Source organism: Oryctolagus cuniculus, chromosome 2, assembly GCF_051225735.1.
Source record: "Oryctolagus cuniculus isolate XC-2025 breed Fujian yellow rabbit chromosome 2, ASM5122573v1, whole genome shotgun sequence".
In the NCBI taxonomy this organism is placed as follows: Eukaryota; Metazoa; Chordata; class Mammalia; order Lagomorpha; family Leporidae; genus Oryctolagus; species Oryctolagus cuniculus.
This window is the reverse complement of record NC_142868.1, coordinates 33,747,201-33,766,019: the sequence shown is the minus strand read 5'-3', so window position 1 is coordinate 33,766,019 and position 18,819 is coordinate 33,747,201. Positions and strand designations below refer to the sequence as shown.

The window sequence follows — 18,819 nt, the reverse complement described above, 5'->3', positions numbered from 1 at the left end:
GCAGCAGAAGATGGTTCTAATGCTTGGGTTCCTGCAACCACGTGGGAAACCCAAATGAAGCTCCTGGCTTTGGCCTATCGTAATGCGGCCATTTGGGTAATAAACCAGCAGATGGTGTGTGTGTGTCTGTCTGTCTGTCTCTCTCTCTCCTCTCTAACTCTGCAAGTCTGATTTTCAAATACATAAATCAAAACAAATCAACAAAAAAGCAGCAATTCAGAACTTACAGATGGCTCACTAAAGAGATTAATCTTCAAGGTAACTCTACACTACCCGCCACTACATATCAAATTAACAAGCTTCAAGCAATTTTGGTGCAGTCTACTCCTCTTTTACCAGCTCTTTCTTTCTTTTTGGTTGTTCTTTACCATCAGTTACTTGCTCTAAGAGGGATTTCACTTCTTTCTCTGCAGTACTCAAGGTTTACTGTTACCAATTAGTACTCACAAGCATCCTAATAAAATACTGTCCTATTATTCTACACCCAGCTCATACCCACTGTGTTCCAACACTGTCTCTCATAGTACTAGCTACCATCCCTGTCCTTTATCAACAACAATGCAAAATCAAAATAATTTGGAAGGGATGAAGTATATGAGCAAGTAACAATACAATTACACTTATAATGATTACTAGAGTCATATTTGATTCTGATTACAATGCATAGCATGTGGTTTACAATATTAAAATAATAACAATCCAAGTCTTCTTATTTTGGAACTTCAGAGCACTCAACAACTTTAGACAAAACTAAAGGAATAAAATAAAAACCTAAACACTGTACACCATAGACACTAAATGTTACCAGAGACTATTCTTAATCATCTCTATGGGTAAACCCATCAGAGTACTTATCTCTTCCAGCGGAATGCATCCTGCATTTCATTCACAAACATTTCAGTTCCTACTTCATGGCAGATATGTATTCATATTCCCATTTGGAATTTCCAGTTTTAAGACTGGAACTCAAGATTATTTCATAACTAAATAAGTTTTAACTCACTTACTGTACAAAAGAACATGCTACTTTAAAGATGCATGCACAGATATGTATTAAATAAGATTATCAGCATTAGTATATACACTTAACTTCACATATAAAAGTATGTATAAAATACCAAAATTCACAACTAATCTCCAATATGTAATAAGACAAACCACTGTGCTGGAGTTTTACTATTTTAATGGCTTTTTCATTAATGTAAGTTACAATTTAGAAATAATACTGGCTGTATACAATCAAGTTCCTCTTATACCATTTTCAGCAGATCAAAGGTATACTTTCTGTTCGAAAGAAAACCTAATGACCTGCTGGTCAATAATTTACAGCAGAATATATTAAAAGGAAATATTTTTGTGATCATGTGAAGATCAATAATAAGATAATAATAATAATAATAATAATATCAATCACTTTTCAACTGATTCTTAAACTTTAGCTGCATAGTACAACAGCCTTTCTTATCTGTGGGTAATACATTCCAAGACCTCCAGTGGAAGCCCAAAATCTTGGACAATATTGAACCCTAAACATACACAGCAATAATAATGTTTAATTTGTGAGTCAGGCATGATAAGAGATTAACAATAACTGGTAATAATATAATTATCAACTACTTAAAACATAAATCACTTCTGGAATTTTCCATTTAATATTTTCAGACCTTGGCTGACTATGGGTATCTGAATCCAGGGAATGCAAATCAAAGATTAGCAAGGATTGCTGTAATATGTCAAAAGTATCTAAAACAAAGCAAAGACTAAGCAACTACTCTGAGCTTATGGACTATGAAGGCTATACTTTTACTTAATCACTAAAAAGTATGCAACTTCCTATTTTCTAGTATATTCACAGACTTGTGCAACCATCTCTACAACCTAATGTGTCATCGTATTATCACCTCAAAAGAATCTTTGTAACCATCAGCAGCCACTTCCCATCCTCTTATCCCCATGTATTTGCCCTTTCCAATGTTTCTGATAAATGAAGTCATACAATGGGGTGGCCTTTTGTGTCTGGTTTCTTTAGCATAATGAATTTTATATTCATCTATACTGTAGTATTTATCAGTTCTTTATTATTTTTATAACCAAATAATACTGCATAATACCATATTTCACTTACCTATTCATCCATTAACGAACATTTTGGTTACTTTCACTTTTTGTCTATTATGAGTACTTTTAATTTGAGTTAATACTACTGAATTTTAAAATGGTGTTAGAGTAAGCTAACCAACTATTGTGGGAAGGGCCTCTGAAGTGTAGTCATTGGTTACTGATAGTAAACAGTTATTCTGTTTAAGTATTGTGTTTCATTAAATCTCAGGACAGGACAGGCCTAACAGTTAAGTCGTCAGCCCAGCACCACTTATCAGAGCACATGGATTTGAGTCCTGGTCCAACTTCAATTCCAACCTCCCTGCTAGTAATCCATACCCTGGGAGGTAGCCCAAACAAGCTCTGCTATCCATGCGGGAGACCCAGATTCAGTATTCAGGAATACCGGCTTCACCTTGGCCCAGCTCTGACTGTTATGGGCATTTGGGAAGTGAACCAACAGATGGGACTTCTCCATTCCTCTGCCTCTCAAATAAAGATTTTTGGGGCTAGCGCCGTGGCGCAGTAGGTTAATTCTCTGCCTGTAGCACTGGCATGGACGCCAATTCTAGTCCCGGCTGCTCCCTTCCAATCCAGCTCTCTGCTATGGCCTGGGAAAGCAGTCCTTGGGCCCCTGCACCCGTGTTGGAGACCCGGAAGAAGCTCCTGGCTCCTGGCTTTGGATCGGCGCAGCTCTGGCCGTTGTGGCCTTTTAGAGAGTGAACCAAGAAACGGAAAACCTTTTTCTCCCTCTCACTGTCTGTAACTCTACCTCTCAAATAAATAAATAAAATCTTTCCCTCACAAAAAAGATTTTTAATTAAAAAAAAAAAAAAAAAACACAACTCAGGACCATCAATTATTAAGGGGCTGTGAGGACCATGTGGACTGTGAGGGGCCGGCGCTGTGGTGTAGTGGCTAAAGCCACCACCTGCAGTGCCAGCATCCCATATGGGCGCCAGTTCAAGACCTGGCTGCTCCACTTCTGATCCAGATCTTTGCTATGGCCTGGGAAAGTAGTAGAAGATGGTCCAAGTCCTTGGGTCCCTGCACCTGCGTGGGCAACCTCGAAGAAGCTCCTGGCTCCTACCTTCAGAGGGGCACAGCTCCAGCCTTTGCAGCCAATTGGGGAGTGAGCCAACAGATGGAAAAACCACTCTCTCTCTCTGCCACTCCTTCTGTGTAACTCTGACTTTCAAATAAATAAATAAATCTTAAAAAAAAAAAAAAATAAGACACCATGATTTTATGTACCCCTTGATGGAAAAAAAGAACACTCTGCCAATTAAATGATGACACATACCACCCACTAAAAGATACATCCTGATTTCAGAAATGTTACAAATAAAAAAGAAAGTTTCACAGAATTACTAAATATGGTTTTTTACATGGATTGTTTCCTTTAATATTTATAATCCTATGAGAAAATTTATATATGAGGAACTGAGACATACAGAGGTTAAATAACTTAACTAAGTTATAGTCAGTTATATGGATGATGTAAGATTTGAACTCTGGTTGATTTTTCTTAAGAGAGTCAAATCCACAGTTCAGAGATTTTTTTTTTCTCTTTCTTACCAAGATCAAGAAAAGAGAGCCCCATATTTTACACAGGCTACCAACATCTCATAGAATCTGGATTCTTTTTAACTCCTAAGTCTCAGTTTTCTCATTAATAAGGGCTTTCAGGAAAAGGCCTATAAAATTCTGAGCACAAATCAAGTAAAATATTATCACTTTTAAAATTTTTATTTGTTTATCTGAAATGCAGAAAGACAGAAAGAAAGCATCCATATTGTACTGCCTGGGATCAACGACCAACTCTGTCAGCCTGAGTCCAGGTTCCTGCTGATGTGAATCCTGCAAAGACAGCAACGCTGGCTCAAGTAACTGGGCTTCTGCCACCCACACTGGAGACCTAGAATAGGTTCTCAGCATATGGATGCATCCAGGGAGTGAACTAGCTGCTGAGAGCTGTTTATCTAATTAAATACTGAAAGATCTATGGTCACTGACAGTAGTCTTTCCAGAGTTTTTTTTTTTTCTTTTTCCTCATTTGCATTAAACAAAATAAAAATGCCAAATGTCATCAACAGCTGAGTGGACAAATTCTGGTCTATTTATGCAAGGGTACTTCAAAACATTCATGGGAAAATGGAATTAATTAAAAGTTTATTTTGGTGCAAAAAATTTGGAAATTGCTTACATGAAAAATTTAAAAATGTCATGGAAACTGCATATTACGAAACAACTATAATGCATACCTAACCTTAAGAATGGTTTAAATAGTATATTTTATCATAATTTTTAAAACCACCAGGCTCATCCTAAAATAGCCTTACATAACCAACAGAATCACAACCACCCTGAACTTCAGGGCAAGTGATGCAAAATCACCTTGGAACTTCCATCACTATATTCTTAAATATGAACAACCAATAGGTTCAGTGAATGGATTTCAGAACATTTTCTGAGTGACATTATATGCTCAATGGAAACTACACTATTAAGAGCTACAGATAATATACAGGTTATGTAAGGCATGGTGCTGGACTCAGGTGCATAAAATCTTTTAAAATATTTACTCAACATAATACATGAAATGTTACTTAAAACATTATTGAGAGTAGGAGAAACATCTGATGGGCACAGCTTAAGGAACAAAGTAATACTTTACCCAGAACTCAAAAGCAAACAAGAATTTTCAATAACAGAGGCAAAGATTCAGGCGAAAATGACAGAAAGGCATGGAAAAATAAGCAGTATCTACAAACAGCAAATAATATAGCCTAAAAAATAAGACCCATGTTGTGGGTAGAGGTGCTAGAAGATTAAGGTGGAAAAGGAGATTGTGGTCAGGTTGCATGAGGTTTTAAATGACAAGCTAAGAAGTTTAAACTTTATTAACAGGGAAATAAAAGAAACATGATCAAAACTATAAACATATCTGCAAGACAGCAATGCAAACAATGAGGAGTGGCAAAGATGGAAGGGTTATTAATAATAAGAAAAACAGGGAATAAAGATGATTGCCTAAACTAAAGTGATGGCACCAAAAATAGAGACACAAAGGAAGTGGTTCCATTAAAAAAAATAAGTTTAGGTTCGGTTCCTCTGTTATTCATAATTTCATATTATGTTATTCATATTTCTCTGTTATTCATATTTCATTTCCTCTTTAACATTCATCATTGTTGCAATTACTTGCTTAGTTTTCTTCCTTGCTAGAATGTGAGCTCCATGAGAGGAAGGACAGTCTAAGTCTTACTGCTATACTCATTGGTACATAGTACTCAAAGAACTGTTGAATGAGTGTAGAATACACACTTCCCTAAAATACACCATTCTTTTTTGAGCCAAGTAAGAACTTCTCTCCAAGTGTACCAAGGCTCCCTAAATTTGTGATCACTGAAGTTTTTCCAGATCTTGTATTTGAGCCACTGTCAGATGCACATCTTACTTCAGTCTACAGCCAATACTGGCCTTTTGAGTAAGTCTACTTTTCATTCTAATTTCAGAAATAAGCCATCTGCCATTCCCTGAAATCCTGTCCACTTAAGGTTACACAGTTAAACAATTCAAAAATCCTTAACTTTAATAAACCCTGAAATGTGTATTAACTGAGTCAAGAAACGTTTTTGAAGTTCATGCATAAAAATAAGTCTTACAATACCTTAGGGGGATTAAATGGGTATGTTTCTGGTATTTTTATCTCTAGTTGATATCTTCCTCCTAAAAAATGGGGAAAAGAGAAAGTTAAGAATGCTGCCCACCTTAAATATGTGAAGCTTGATATAGTGATAAAACTTCCATTATTTTATACTCAATTATAACAAAATAAAGTTGAAACCCAAACAGAAAATAACCAAGGGCATTAGTTTTTAATTTAAAAGTTATTTAAAGTACACAGAATACCTATATCATATAACTGTAATAGTTTTTAGTAAGTAATAGGGCTAGAGTTAGATGAATACATTAAATCCACAGACAATTCAATTTCCAAGATTCCTTCAGGACAATTAACTAATATGGGTTCTGTCTCCTTTTTTTTCCTCTAGGCCACTCTGGTTAAGAGTTGCTAAATAATAGAAAAATGGGAAGAAAAAGAACACGGAAAGAAGGCAAAGAGGTATGAAGGCATAAATAATATAGACAGATTATGACATAAGCCAAAAAATAAAAATAAAAAAGACATCTTTAGCTGGTTTTCTCAAATACAAGTGTCCCAATCTTTTAATTTGTGCCCTAAATTAAATGCCAACACTTCTTGTTAAAATTTTAAAACCAGGGACAGGTGTTTTGGTCTAGTAGTAAACTACTAAAGATGCCAGCGTCCCATATAGGAGTACTTGGGTTCAATACATGGTTCTGACTCCTGACTTCAGCTTCCAGGGATGCGGACTCTGGAAGGCAGTAGTAATGGCTCAAATAACTGGGTTTCCCACCACCCGTGTGAAATACTTGGACTCAGTTTCTAGCTCCCCGTTTCTGCTGACCTGGCCTAACCCCAGCCATTGCAGGAACCTGGGGAGTAAATCAGCAGATGGGAGTGCTATGTGTATCTGTCTCTGTGCGTGTGTCTCAAATATTTAAAATAACAAATGAATGTTTTAAACTGGAACTCAACAATAAGAAACTGACTTACAGACCAAAAACTATCCTCTTCTTTTAAATGGGTAAACAGAACGCAAAACTTTACAAAAAGAAGTTATTGTAACCAATAATAAACACAAGGCAATATTCTGTTTTGCTCTGAAGTTATGTTGAAGATCTAGCAGCTAAATAGGCATTAAAAAAAAAAAGCAGCTTATCTAGGTTCCCAAAAAGGCCACTCAGAAAACTGACACGGGAAGTCTTACATGGGATAAGATGCTGGATTGGCGGGGCCAGCACTGTGGTGTAGCAGGTAAAGCCGCTGCTTGCGATGCCAGCATCCCATATGGGCACTAGTTCATTTCCCTGCTGCTCTACTTCTGATCCAACTCCCGGGAAAAGCGGAAGATGGCCCAAGCACTTGGGCAACTACCACTCGTGTGGGAAACCCTGAAGAAGCTCCTCGCTTCAGCCTGGCCTAGCCCCGGCTGTTGTGGCTATCTGGGGAGTAAAACAGTGGATGGAATATCTCTCTCTGGATTTTTTCAATGCTTCAAAATAATTAATGGATGGATAAGATGCTCATTAGTTAAGTTATTTAAGATGGCTGACATATGGGCACCGGGTTCTAGTCCCGGTTGCTCCTCTTCCAGTCCAGCTCTCTGCTGTGGCCTGGGAAGGCAGTGGAGGATGGCCCAAGTGCTTGGGCCCTGCACCTGCATGGGAGACCAGGAGGCACCTGGCTCCTGGCTTTGGATAGGCACAGCGCCAGCCGTAGCAGCCATTTGGGGAGTGAACCAACAGAAAGAAGACCTTTCTCTCTTTCTCTATGACTCTACCTGTCCAAAAAAAAAAAAAGGCTAATACATGGAGGTTTCATTATAACTACTTTTTTGTACATAAACTAAAGTTTCCACAAAAAGAAAATGAAATAAAAACTGTTCTAGGAACATCATCAACTTTATAATTCTATATACTCAGTTCATGAAACAATCAAGCAGGGAACTTTCCTCAGTATATCCTAGATTCTCTCAAATCTACTTTCCCCACTGTTAGAAATGTCTGACTGTGGATCTGGGGAAAATGAAACAACATTCACTTGGTACCACTTTCTTCCAGCCCTTTTTGGTTTCTTCTCATTAATTCTTTTTAGAGTCCCACCACAGTGACTGATGCATGCACTGAATTAGATGCCTGAATTAACAGAACACAGTAACAGTGAAATATACAGAAAAGTTGTCAAAAAGAAGTGGCCAGCATTGTGGCACAGCAGGTTAAGCTACTGCTTGTGACAGGGCTATCCCATTCTCAGTGGCAGTTCAAATCCCAACTGCTCCATTTCAGCTCCAGCTCCTTCCTAATGCAACTGAAAGGGCAGCAGAAGATGGCCCAAGCACCTGGGGTCCTACCACCCATGTGGAAGACCAGGACAGAGTTCCTAGCTCCTGGTTTTCCCAGGCCTAGCCCTGGTTATTGAGGCCACTTGGAAATGAACCAGTGGATGGAGGATGTGTGTGTGTGTGTGTGCACGTGCACTGATCTGCCTTTCAATTAACTCTTTTAAAAAAGAATGAAGGGTGAAAAGTTTTGTGATTATACAGATGACTGTTTCATGTTCAGAATTATATAAGCTAGCTTCAAATACAGGTATAATACATTTGCTTAAATTCTAGCTTACCACTTCCATTAATCTGTCCTACAAAATTCTTGATTTTTATTGAGTACCTAAAAATCTCTTAGGAGCCCAGAGACAGTATATACTGGACCTGGGGCCGGCACTGTGGCGTAGCAGGTAAAGCTGCTACCTGCAGTGCTGGCATCCCATATGGGTGCCTGTTCAAGTCCAAGCTGTTCCACTTCCAATCCAGCTCTTTGCTATTGCCTGGGAAAGTAGTGGAAGACAGATCAAGTCCTTGGACCTCTGCCCCACATGGGAGACCCGGAAGAAGCTCTAGGCTCCTGGCTTTGGACTGGCACAGCTCCAGCCATTGCAGCCATCTAGGAAGTGAACCAGTGGATGGAAGACCTCTCTCTTCTTGTCTCTCTGCCTCTCCTTCTCTGTGTAACTCTTTCAAAACAAATAAATCTTAAAGAAAAAAAAAAAAAAACAAAAACAAAAACAAAAACCTGGGACCCTAGAGTCTCCCAAATCTTATTTTTACTCTGCATGTTATAGGTTCAGTCTTTCATTACCTGACAACTTTCAGTATATAACCACTACAGCGCTACAGCAATGTATCACTTGATGGTGACATGTTCTGAGCTATGTGCCATTAGGCAATTTTGTTGTACAATATCATAGGGTATTCTTAAACTAAGACAATGGGGGATACCACTGGGCAAAATAATCTTAAGGGACTAACTGTGTATAAGGGTCTGTTTGTAGACTAAAACTCTGTTATACAGTACATGTCTATATCTGATCAGGGCAATTCAATTAAGGGATCTCTAAGGTAACTACATTATTCATATTAACAGCTTTCACTATAAAACATTCACTTCAAGAATAGTTTTCTTCCTAAAGATTTATGAATTTGAAAGAGTTACAGAGAAAGAGGAAGAGACAGAGACATAGATAGAGAGGAGGAAGGAGAGAGAGAGAGAGACAGAGAGAAAGAGAATCTTCCATCCACTGGTTCACTCCACCAGATGGCCACAACAGCCCAGGCTGGGCTAGAATGAAGCAAGCAGCCAAGAGTTTCTTCCAAGTCTCCCATGTAGGCAGTAGGGGCCTAAGCACTTGGACCATCTTCTGCTGCTTTCCCAGACCACTGGCAGGAAGAGCAGCAGGGACATAAACAGGCACCCATGTGGGATCCTGGCATTGCAGGTAGCATCTACCTGCTACACCACAATGCTGGCCCCCAAGAATAGCTTTTAACAGTAAAAATTTAGAGTCTAAATTTAACTGAAGTGGGGGGAAGTGTTGGCACAGCACTTAGGCTTCCACTTAGGATGATGTCTGCATCACACTTCCCATATCTGAGTCTGGGTCTAGGTTTGGGTTCTGGCTCCACTTCCTCCCTGGGAGGCAGGAACTAAACACTCAAATACTGTGTTCTCCCCCATGGAGGTCCAACCCTGGCCACTGTGGGCATTTCCAGTAAAAAAGAAAAACAAATAAGTAAATTTAACTTAATCCAAAAGGGAAGATGAAGAAAGGATGGTAATTTTTAAGCTACCTACAGTGACTGCACAATTTTTAGAAAGAAAGGCTCAATAAGTAAGTTTGCCTTGCCACTGAGTTAAAGCAAGTTAAGAAAACAGAGTTTGGGGCCAGCACTGTAGGGCAGCTGCTTGCAACGCAGGTATTCCACGCTGGAGTGCTGGTTCAAGCCCTGGCTATTCTGCTTCTGACCCAGCCTCCTGCTAATGCACCTGGAAGGCAGAGGAAGATGGCCCACATATTTGGGCCCCTGCCATGCATGTGGGAGACCAGGATACTTGTTTTTCTATTTTACTGGTTCCTAGCTTTGGCCTGGCCCAAATCTGGCTGTTGTGGCCATCTGGGGGTAAACTAGTGAATGAAAAATCTCCCTCCATTTCACGCTCTGCCTTTCAAATCAATCTTTAAAAAAAAAAAAAAAAAAGCTAACTAAAATGTACAAGATGATGGCTTCTCCATGTATTCTACTTGTTAATCACTTTACCTTTAACATTACATAAAGCGGTTGCCTCATTAATGATGGCTATATAGTACAACATTCCACATGCAAAATTTCACTTAAGCTTTTAAGAATGGGTTTAAAAAACTAAAAACGGCAAGATCCACAATATATATTAGCGAAGTACTTCACCCATGTTCACATTTCACAGAAAAGGCATCTAAGTTTATATCCTTGAATACTGCTTTTAATAAATGATATAAAATGAACATCACTAATAGTTTTATGACAAAAGAATAGAAGTTAATCTATCAACTATAAACTGACCCCCCAAAATAAGAAAATTAATCTTATCAAAATCTTGTTTTATGGACAGGCATTTGGTCTAATGGATAAGCTGTCAGTTAAGAAGCCTACAATCCAGGGCTGGTGCTGTGGTATAGCAGGTTAAGCTGCCACCTGTGATTTGGCATCCCATATGGGCACTGTTTCAAGTCCTGGCTACTCCACTTCCAATCCAGTTTCCTGCTAATGTGCCTGGAAAAGCAGCGAAAGATGGCTCAAGTGCTTGGGCCCTTGCACCCATGTGGGAGACCCAGAGGAAGCTCCTGGCTCCTGGCTTTGGCATGGCCCAGCCATGACCGTTGCAGCCATTTGGGGAATGAACCAGCAGATAGAAGACTTCTCTCTCTCTCTGCTTCTGCCTGTCTCTGTCACTCTTTCAAATAAATTAATCTAAAAAAAAAAAAAAAAAAAAAAGGCAGCAGCCCACATTCCACAGGGAGGTACCTGGGATTAGTATCTGGCTCTGGCTCCTGGCTTCAGCTTCCTGTTAATATGGACCCTGGGAGGCAGCAATGGTGATTTAAGTAACTGGGTTCCTGCCACCCATGCAGAAGACCTAAGTTGAGTCCCTGGCTCCTGGCACCGACCTGGCCCAGCCCAAGCTGCCGTAGGCATTTGGGAAGAGAACCAGCAGGTGGGAGATGACTCTGACACACTCTCTCTCTCATTCACTCTTCTCTCTTACACCCTCTTTTTATTCCTCCTAAAATTAATTAATTAAAAATTTTTTCATTTAGCAGCAGCAGAAACATGCACTTAAAAATGAACTTATTTCTAACCAATAAAAAAAATGATATATTTTTCTTAAATACTATACAAATGAGTGCACATTATCCAGTTTTTAAAAACTCACCTTCTTATTAGGAGTTGCTAAGAAGTTACCTAATTTAGCTAGGGAGGAATCTTATGACAAAAATCAATTTGCTGGAAGAGCTCTAGAATAATGCTATTACTCAACTATCTTTAAGAAGAAGCTAGTATACATATCATATAGAATATATGCTATTAATAGAAGCACTTGATTTTTCTAAGATAACTAGAGGTCTCCTCCATGTTTGATGATTCTCAAAAGGACTAAATGAAATAGCTTCTGTGAAAGCATCCCGACTAGGCCTGACATAAACAAGGTACTCGGTGAACAATATATAAAATTAAGTATTAAGGCCGGCGCAGCGGCTCACTAGGCTAATCCTCTACCTGCAGCACCGGTACCCCGGGTTCTAGTCCCTGTTGGGGTGTCGGATTCTGTCCTGGTTGCTCCTCTTCCAGTCCAGCTCTCTGCTGTGGCCCGGGAAGGCAGTGGAGGATGGCCCAAGTGCTTGGGCCCTGCACCGCATGGGAGACCAGGAGGAGGCACCTGGCTCCTGGCTTTGGATCGGCGTAGCGCGCCGACCGTAGCAGCCATTTGGGGGGGTGAACCAACGGAAGGAAGACCTTTCTCTCTGTCTCTAACTCTGCCTGTCAAAAAAAAATTATATAAAAAAAATTAAGTATCAGGGCTGACATTGTGGCACAGCAGGTTAAGCAGCTGCCTGCAATACTGGGACCCCACTTAAGAATGGATTCCACTCCAACTGGAATTCCACTCCACTTCCAATCTAGCTCCTTCCTAATGTACCTGGGAAAAGCAGAAGACGCCCAAGTGCTTGGGACCCTGCCACACATGTCAGAGATCTAGATGGAGTGTCAGGCTTCCAGCTTTGGCATGGCCTAGCCCTAGCTATTGTGACCATTTGGGGAGTGAACCAGCAGATGGACAAATTCTCTCTCTCTCTAACTCTGTCTTTCAAATAAATTTTTAAAAATCTTAAAAAAAAAAAAAAAAGTCTGGAAATGATTCATATGACCTATTTAAGAGAAAATAAAATTTTGTCACTCAAGAATTATTATAAAAGCTAGATGTGACAGGGTCTTTAGTAATTTCAATGACAACAGAAAAATATGCAAGAATAATTAATTTTGCTGAATTTTTTCATGAAACTATGTTACAAAATAACATAACTATCACATTCAATGCAGACATAACCACTACTTTCAATATTCACTCAATGCTGATTAACTCAAAAGTGAAAAGTGATTAGAAGCATAGGCTTTGAAGTCAAAGGCTATCAGGACTCAAATTCCAACTGTGCCACTTTGATGTGTGACCATAGACAAACAACTTCATTTTTCTAACATTAACTTTCTTCATCTATGAAACACTGGCAACTGTACTTACCGTATAGTAAGTTTTAAGAACTTAAGAAAATATTCGTAAAGTTCTTAACAAGTAAGAGCTACCACATGTTCTTGTATGTTTTGTATTAAATAAATACTTGAATGCCTATTTTATGTAAGAACCTTAATTATGCTACAAAACCCAAAATTACAATATTCATGAGTGAAGATTTGCCTAATAAGAAATTAAAATGATATAAAGCATCTTTCTGTATCTTGTCACCCAATTTCATGTTCTGAAGTAGCTACAGACTTAATTTGTAAACACAAAGTTCAGCAAAACTGGATCCTTTCATTTAAGATGTGTTCCAAAATGATCACTCAAAAGCTTTCCTGAGTAAAGAAAATTAAATATTTGGACTACAGTCTATAGGAAGACATACAAGTAAATGATATGCTAAATGATAAACAAGGGAGAATAATTCTTTAAAAAAAAAAAAAAGAGGAAGAAGAAATTTAAGGAAAGGTTTGCTATAGATACCATATGAAGGGTAACTAAGACTCCATAGTCCATAAGCAAGAAGCTAAATGTTTTGCTGTTAAATTCTAACCTATGTAATCTGTACCTTGGCTCTGTTAAATTTACTTTGGAAAAAGAACAAAATGAGCTAAAATTTAGTAAGAAAAATAAGCCTAGGTAATGTCTAAATTGTTAAAATTTCCTGCATATCCTAAGCCAAATGAAGTTACGTTCTATGTAGTTTAAAGATGCTTTAGATTATTTTGATTTACTGTTTCAGAGAAGTTCTAATACGCACAATATTTTGATATATAAAAAAGTACTTGCCTTCATATGGTGTGTCTGGAGGTCCTGCTATTTCTCCTCTTAATTCTGTAAAATTCTCATCTACAAGATCTACTTTAATTTGATTTTTGCTCGTCTTAAAAATAAACAGAAAATAAATGTTAGTTATGTCAGCAAGAAAAAAAGCCTATTTTAAAATATTACCTACAAAAAAATTTTGAAACCCCCTTCTTTCATAAGTTTGATTATCTGTACTAGTAAAAAGTCGGTGCTTTTGTAGGATTAATTAGCTGAAGAATATTCAAATCAAATACTAAGAATTTTCACGTAAATGTTTCTAATGAAACACCACCACCTTGAACAGTAATACAATGGCTTGTTGCCTTTATAGCAATGTTCTTAGAGAAAAACTGTAGACAAGTTATTATTTTTTTTTAGACAAGTTATTTTATATTTGCCAATCCCCTAACTGTATGTCAGGTCCTAAATGATGAATCTATTCATCTGTAGATGAACAATGAGATACTAGGTCCCAAACTTGCTGAGTTCCAGCCAGAAAATTCAGGGTCATTAAAAGCCATTTAGGCTTTCGCTTGACCAAATAACAACTCTGGATGTTCAGTGTAACTGATTCAAACACTGCACCATCCAGTAGGATGGTAAAGTAAAAGCTCAAAGCATCTAATTGTTTCCATGAAAATTCCCAAAGCCCATGTCACTGGAATCTAAGGTCTTCTTCAATTTGTTTTTCTGTTTAGTCTACTTCAGTCAACAACTTTCTTTCCAAAACCGATTTCTACTTTATCTATACCTACTTATTCAGACTTTACACTGCTCAAAGTATTTCCATATCTGAATCACCTGAGTCTCTGAATCTTGTGACAAGTCCATCCTCAAAGTCATGGAGACCTTAAATGATTCATAAAACCACCCAGTGGGATTCACGACACTCACAAGTACCTGCCTGCAGATGAGCTCTAGATTTATATTTTCAAACCTACACTAGTTTCTTTCTGGTCTATAACCTATATTCTTAACACAATGTATCCTCCCTTCTCTCAATTTAATCCTAAATGCCTAGGGTACAAGTTGTGCTTTCACTTTTTTGATAGGACTCTTTTTATCTAATTGACCCAACCTATCTACTCTTAAGAAAGAAGGACTAACCCATGATTTCAAGAGTAAATTTTTTTGCTTTTCTTAAAATGCTTTACTGCATGAAACACTAAAAATTGCTGTTTTAAAGTCCTTGGTTTCTTCTTTTCATCCCCAACCAAAGACACTATTTTTACTCCTTTTCTGAATATTTTTAATACACAATGTTTAATAAAGAAACAATATATAAATTAAAATCATAAATATACATAAAAAACATTAACATCTTGGTATTTGTGGCAGAAAATAAATTTTACATTTTAACCACAGTAAAAATATTTTATGTTGTATGTACAAACACAAATAATGTCTTAAAGAAACATGGAAGTATCTGACTTTCACTATCCAATATAAGAAGGCACAGACTTATTACAGACTTCCATGTTTCCCTTAAGATTTCTAAATAAAACAAGATGATCTGCAAATCATCAGTGCTTTCAAAGATCTCTACAGCTTCCTACAATCCCTCCTCTAAAAATAGGTAAATAACCATAAAACATTAGGATACTAAAGGATCTCACTAAAGTTTTAGATAGAGGAGGCTACAGAGATCAGAAAAACTGCTTTTGGGGAAGTGCTCCAACTCTCTGGTTATTGAAATGCTAAATAAAAATTATTAATTTTTATACCTGTCCTTATTTCTGTCCACATCACCCCCAAATTCTAATTCAGAGAAAAATGGATCTTTTTTCACTCTATAGAAAAAACACTATTATTGTATAAAAATTTACTGAATCATAATCTGCTCAAGAAAATACCATCACCATGATGAATTCCATTATAAAGAAGCACTCTATATGTTCTAGAGTAGGATCTTTATCTGCAGATAATTAAAGATAAAAAGAAAATGGTATGTTAGAAAAGATATTTCACAGCTTAATTTTTCCATCAAGAAATCTCCACAATTTAACTCAAACATCAATTATTTTGTAATTCAAAAACTCCAATACCACTGCCCCACAAACTAACTTAAACTAACAAAATTCTAAATTAAGACTCAGAAACTATAAGACATATAAAACGGCAACACCCAGGTTTAGAAAATGCATGGCCTTTGAAATTACAACACATATGTAATATCCTACTTCTGTCACTTATGGTATTAATTGAGGTATGTCACCATCTAACTCAATTTTATTATAAAATGAGAGTATCCTCAATAGAAGTAGCATAGTTACCCTTTCCCTAATAACATTAACTATAAAACCTTTGGTTTCAAAGCCCTTTTTACAAAAATTTAATTCACAGTTCTGTTTCCACTCTAACAATGAAAATGCAATTTCTAAAAATAAACACTATGTGATATTAATTTTAATGACTGCAACAACCAAGGAGGATGAAGATTTTGGATGAAACCTCAAGGAACTGTGTTATTACTGCTCTACATTTTTCATGAGGATAGCTGCAAAGCTGTTTTTCCCTGATCCGAAGCAGGGAGCCAGGTGCTTCTCCTGGTCTCCCATGCGGGTGCAGGACCCAAGGACCTGGGCCATCCTCCACTGCACTCCCGGGCCACAGCAGAGAGCTGGCCTGGAGGACGGGCTACCGGGACAGAATCTGGCGCCCCGACTGGGACTAGAACCCAGTGTGCCGGCGCCACTAGGTGGAGGATTAGCCTATTGAGCCGCAGCGCCGGCCTGGAGATTATACTATTTGGAAAAACTCAGCACTAAGTACAAAGTACATTGTTTTCTGTGTTTAAAACTTACTAATAGGGGATCGGTGTTGTGGCATAGTGGGTAAAGCTACTGCCTACAAGGCCAGAATCTCATGGCTGCTTCATTTCTGATCCAGTTTCCTGCTAAATGCCTGGGAAAGCAGTGGAAGATGGTCCAGGTGCCTGGACCCCTGCTACCCTCGTGGGAGACCTGAAAGAAGCTCCAGGTTCCTGGCTTTGACCGGACCCAGACTCAGCCATTGTGATCATCTGGGGAATAAACCAGCATATGGAAGATTGATCTCTTTCCCTCTCTGTACCTCTTTCAAATAAATAAATAAATCTTTTTAAAATTTTTTTAAAATAAAGAAAAAAAACTAACAAGTCAGGTGTTTGGCTTCCAGGTAAAAATACCTATATTCTCTTCTAGAGTGCCTGGATTCAATACACATCTCTGGTCTCTCCTCCAGCTTCCTGTACAGGCAGACCCTGGGAGGCAGCAGGTGATACTCAAGGGATTAAGTCTCTGCTACCCATATGGGAGACCTGGATCTGGTTACTGGCTTCACTCTCAGCTTAGTTTGGGCCATCATGGGCTTCTGAGGAGTAAACCAGTGGACAAGAGCTTATGTTTGCTCACTCACTCCCTATCTGCCTCTCAAATGGGGGAAAAAAAGAAAACTTACTAGCTATGGTACACTGAGCAAGTTAATAAACAATTCCATACTCGCTTCATCCTGTCAACTGGGGATTATAACAGCATCTACTTTATAGGGTTTATGGGTAAAATTAATGAATATAGCACACAGAACAATTCCTACCACACAGTGAGTGATTAACAGATAGTAGCCAACCAAGTTTTGGTAATGATATTGGAGCAGAAAATTTCCACCCAAAGTAAATACTGTTACCTTTTTAATGGGATAATTTATCATAATAATCTCACTTTTTAAAATTGTTTAAAGATTTATTTATTTGAAAGAAAAAGAAAAGAAAGGGAGAGAGAAGAAGGGGGGAGAGAGAGCAGGAATGAGAGCGATCTTCTACCCCATGGTTCATTCCCCAAATACCTGAAACCAAGGCTTCTCATGTGGGTGGCAGGGATTCAAGTACTTAACCTGTCACCTGCTGCCTCCTAGGTGCAATAGGAAGTGGAATAGTCATAAATTAGGCATTGGGATATAGGATGCAGGTGTCCCGAGCAGCAGCTTAACCCCTTGCATCACAACACCCAATTCCTCACCTTGATCTATTATGAAAAAGTTGTTCTAAAACAACATTTAGAGCCGGCGCCGTGGCTCACTAGGCTAATCCTCCGCCTAGCGGTGCCGGCACACCGGGTTCTAGTCCCGGTCAGGGCGCCGGATTCTGTTCCGGTTGCCCCTCTTCCAGGCCAGCCCTCTGCTGTGGCCCGGGAGTGCAGTGGAGGATGGCCCAGGTCCTTGGGCCCTGCACCCCATGGGAGACCAGGAAAAGCACCTGGCTCCTGGCTCCTGCCATCGGATCAGCGCGGTGCGCCGGCCGCAGCGCGCTGGCCGCGGCGGCCATTGGAGGGTGAACCAACAGCAAAGGAAGACCTTTCTCTCTGTCTCTCTCTCTCTCACTGTCCACTCTGCCTGTCAAAAAAATAAAAATTAAAAAAAAAAAAAAAAACAACATTTAGATCAAAATCCCCATTTCAGATAACACACATAATAAAAATGTACCCTAAAGTTATAGGTAATTAGATGACATAAAGAAGTTATTAATTTTTTTGATAGGCAGAGTGGACAGTGAGAGAGAGAGAGAGACAGAGAGAAATGCCTTCCTTTTTGCCGTTGGTTCACCCTCCAATGGCCGCTGCGGCTGGCGCACCGCGCTGATCCAAAGCCAGGAGCCAGGTGCTTCTCGGGGTCTCCCATGCAGGTGCAGGGCCCAAGCACTTGGGCCATCCTCCACTGCACTCCCGGGCCACAGCAGAGAGCTGGCCTGGAAGAGGGGCAACCAGGACAGAATCTGGCGCCCCAACTGGGACTAGAAGCCGGTGTGCCGGCGCCGCAGGTGGAGGATTAGCCTAGAGAGCCAATGCGCTGTCCTAATTTGTTTCTTAGTCAAGTTACAAGTATCAAAAGTTGGAGGCACTGCTCATCATTATCAGGCAAATATGAAATTAGATTCTTTGGGGCCAGAGCGGTGGCATAGTAGGTAAAGCTGGTTCAAGACCTGGCTGCTCCTCTTCCAATCCAGCTCTCTGCTATTGCCTGGGCCCCTGCATGCCTGTAACTCTGCCGTTCAAATAAATAAATACATAAATCTTTTAAAAATATATATATTTCATTAATCCCAACAGATACAAATATCCTAACATAATCAAAACAAAATAAAAATTTCTAAACTATTTCAATTATTTGGTACTAAGTCTC

The 18,819-nt window shown here is 38.9% G+C and overlaps 1 protein-coding gene across 3 annotated transcripts in view; it reads right to left on the bottom strand.

Moving 5' to 3' along the window:
- UBE2K (ubiquitin conjugating enzyme E2 K) overlaps positions 1-18,819 on the bottom strand; it is a 57,827-nt gene that overhangs the window by 12,147 nt on the left and 26,861 nt on the right. For 2 of the 3 annotated variants that reach the window (XM_002709395.6, XM_089325352.1), the window contains exons 2-3: positions 13,648-13,741; positions 5,774-5,832 (exon numbers count right to left, since the gene is read on the bottom strand). In XM_002709395.6, coding sequence (XP_002709441.1) covers positions 5,774-5,832; positions 13,648-13,741 — 153 coding nt within the window. The remainder of the gene's footprint in view (positions 1-5,773; positions 5,833-13,647; positions 13,742-18,819) is intronic. The other variant, XM_051842473.3, reaches the window with a different exon arrangement.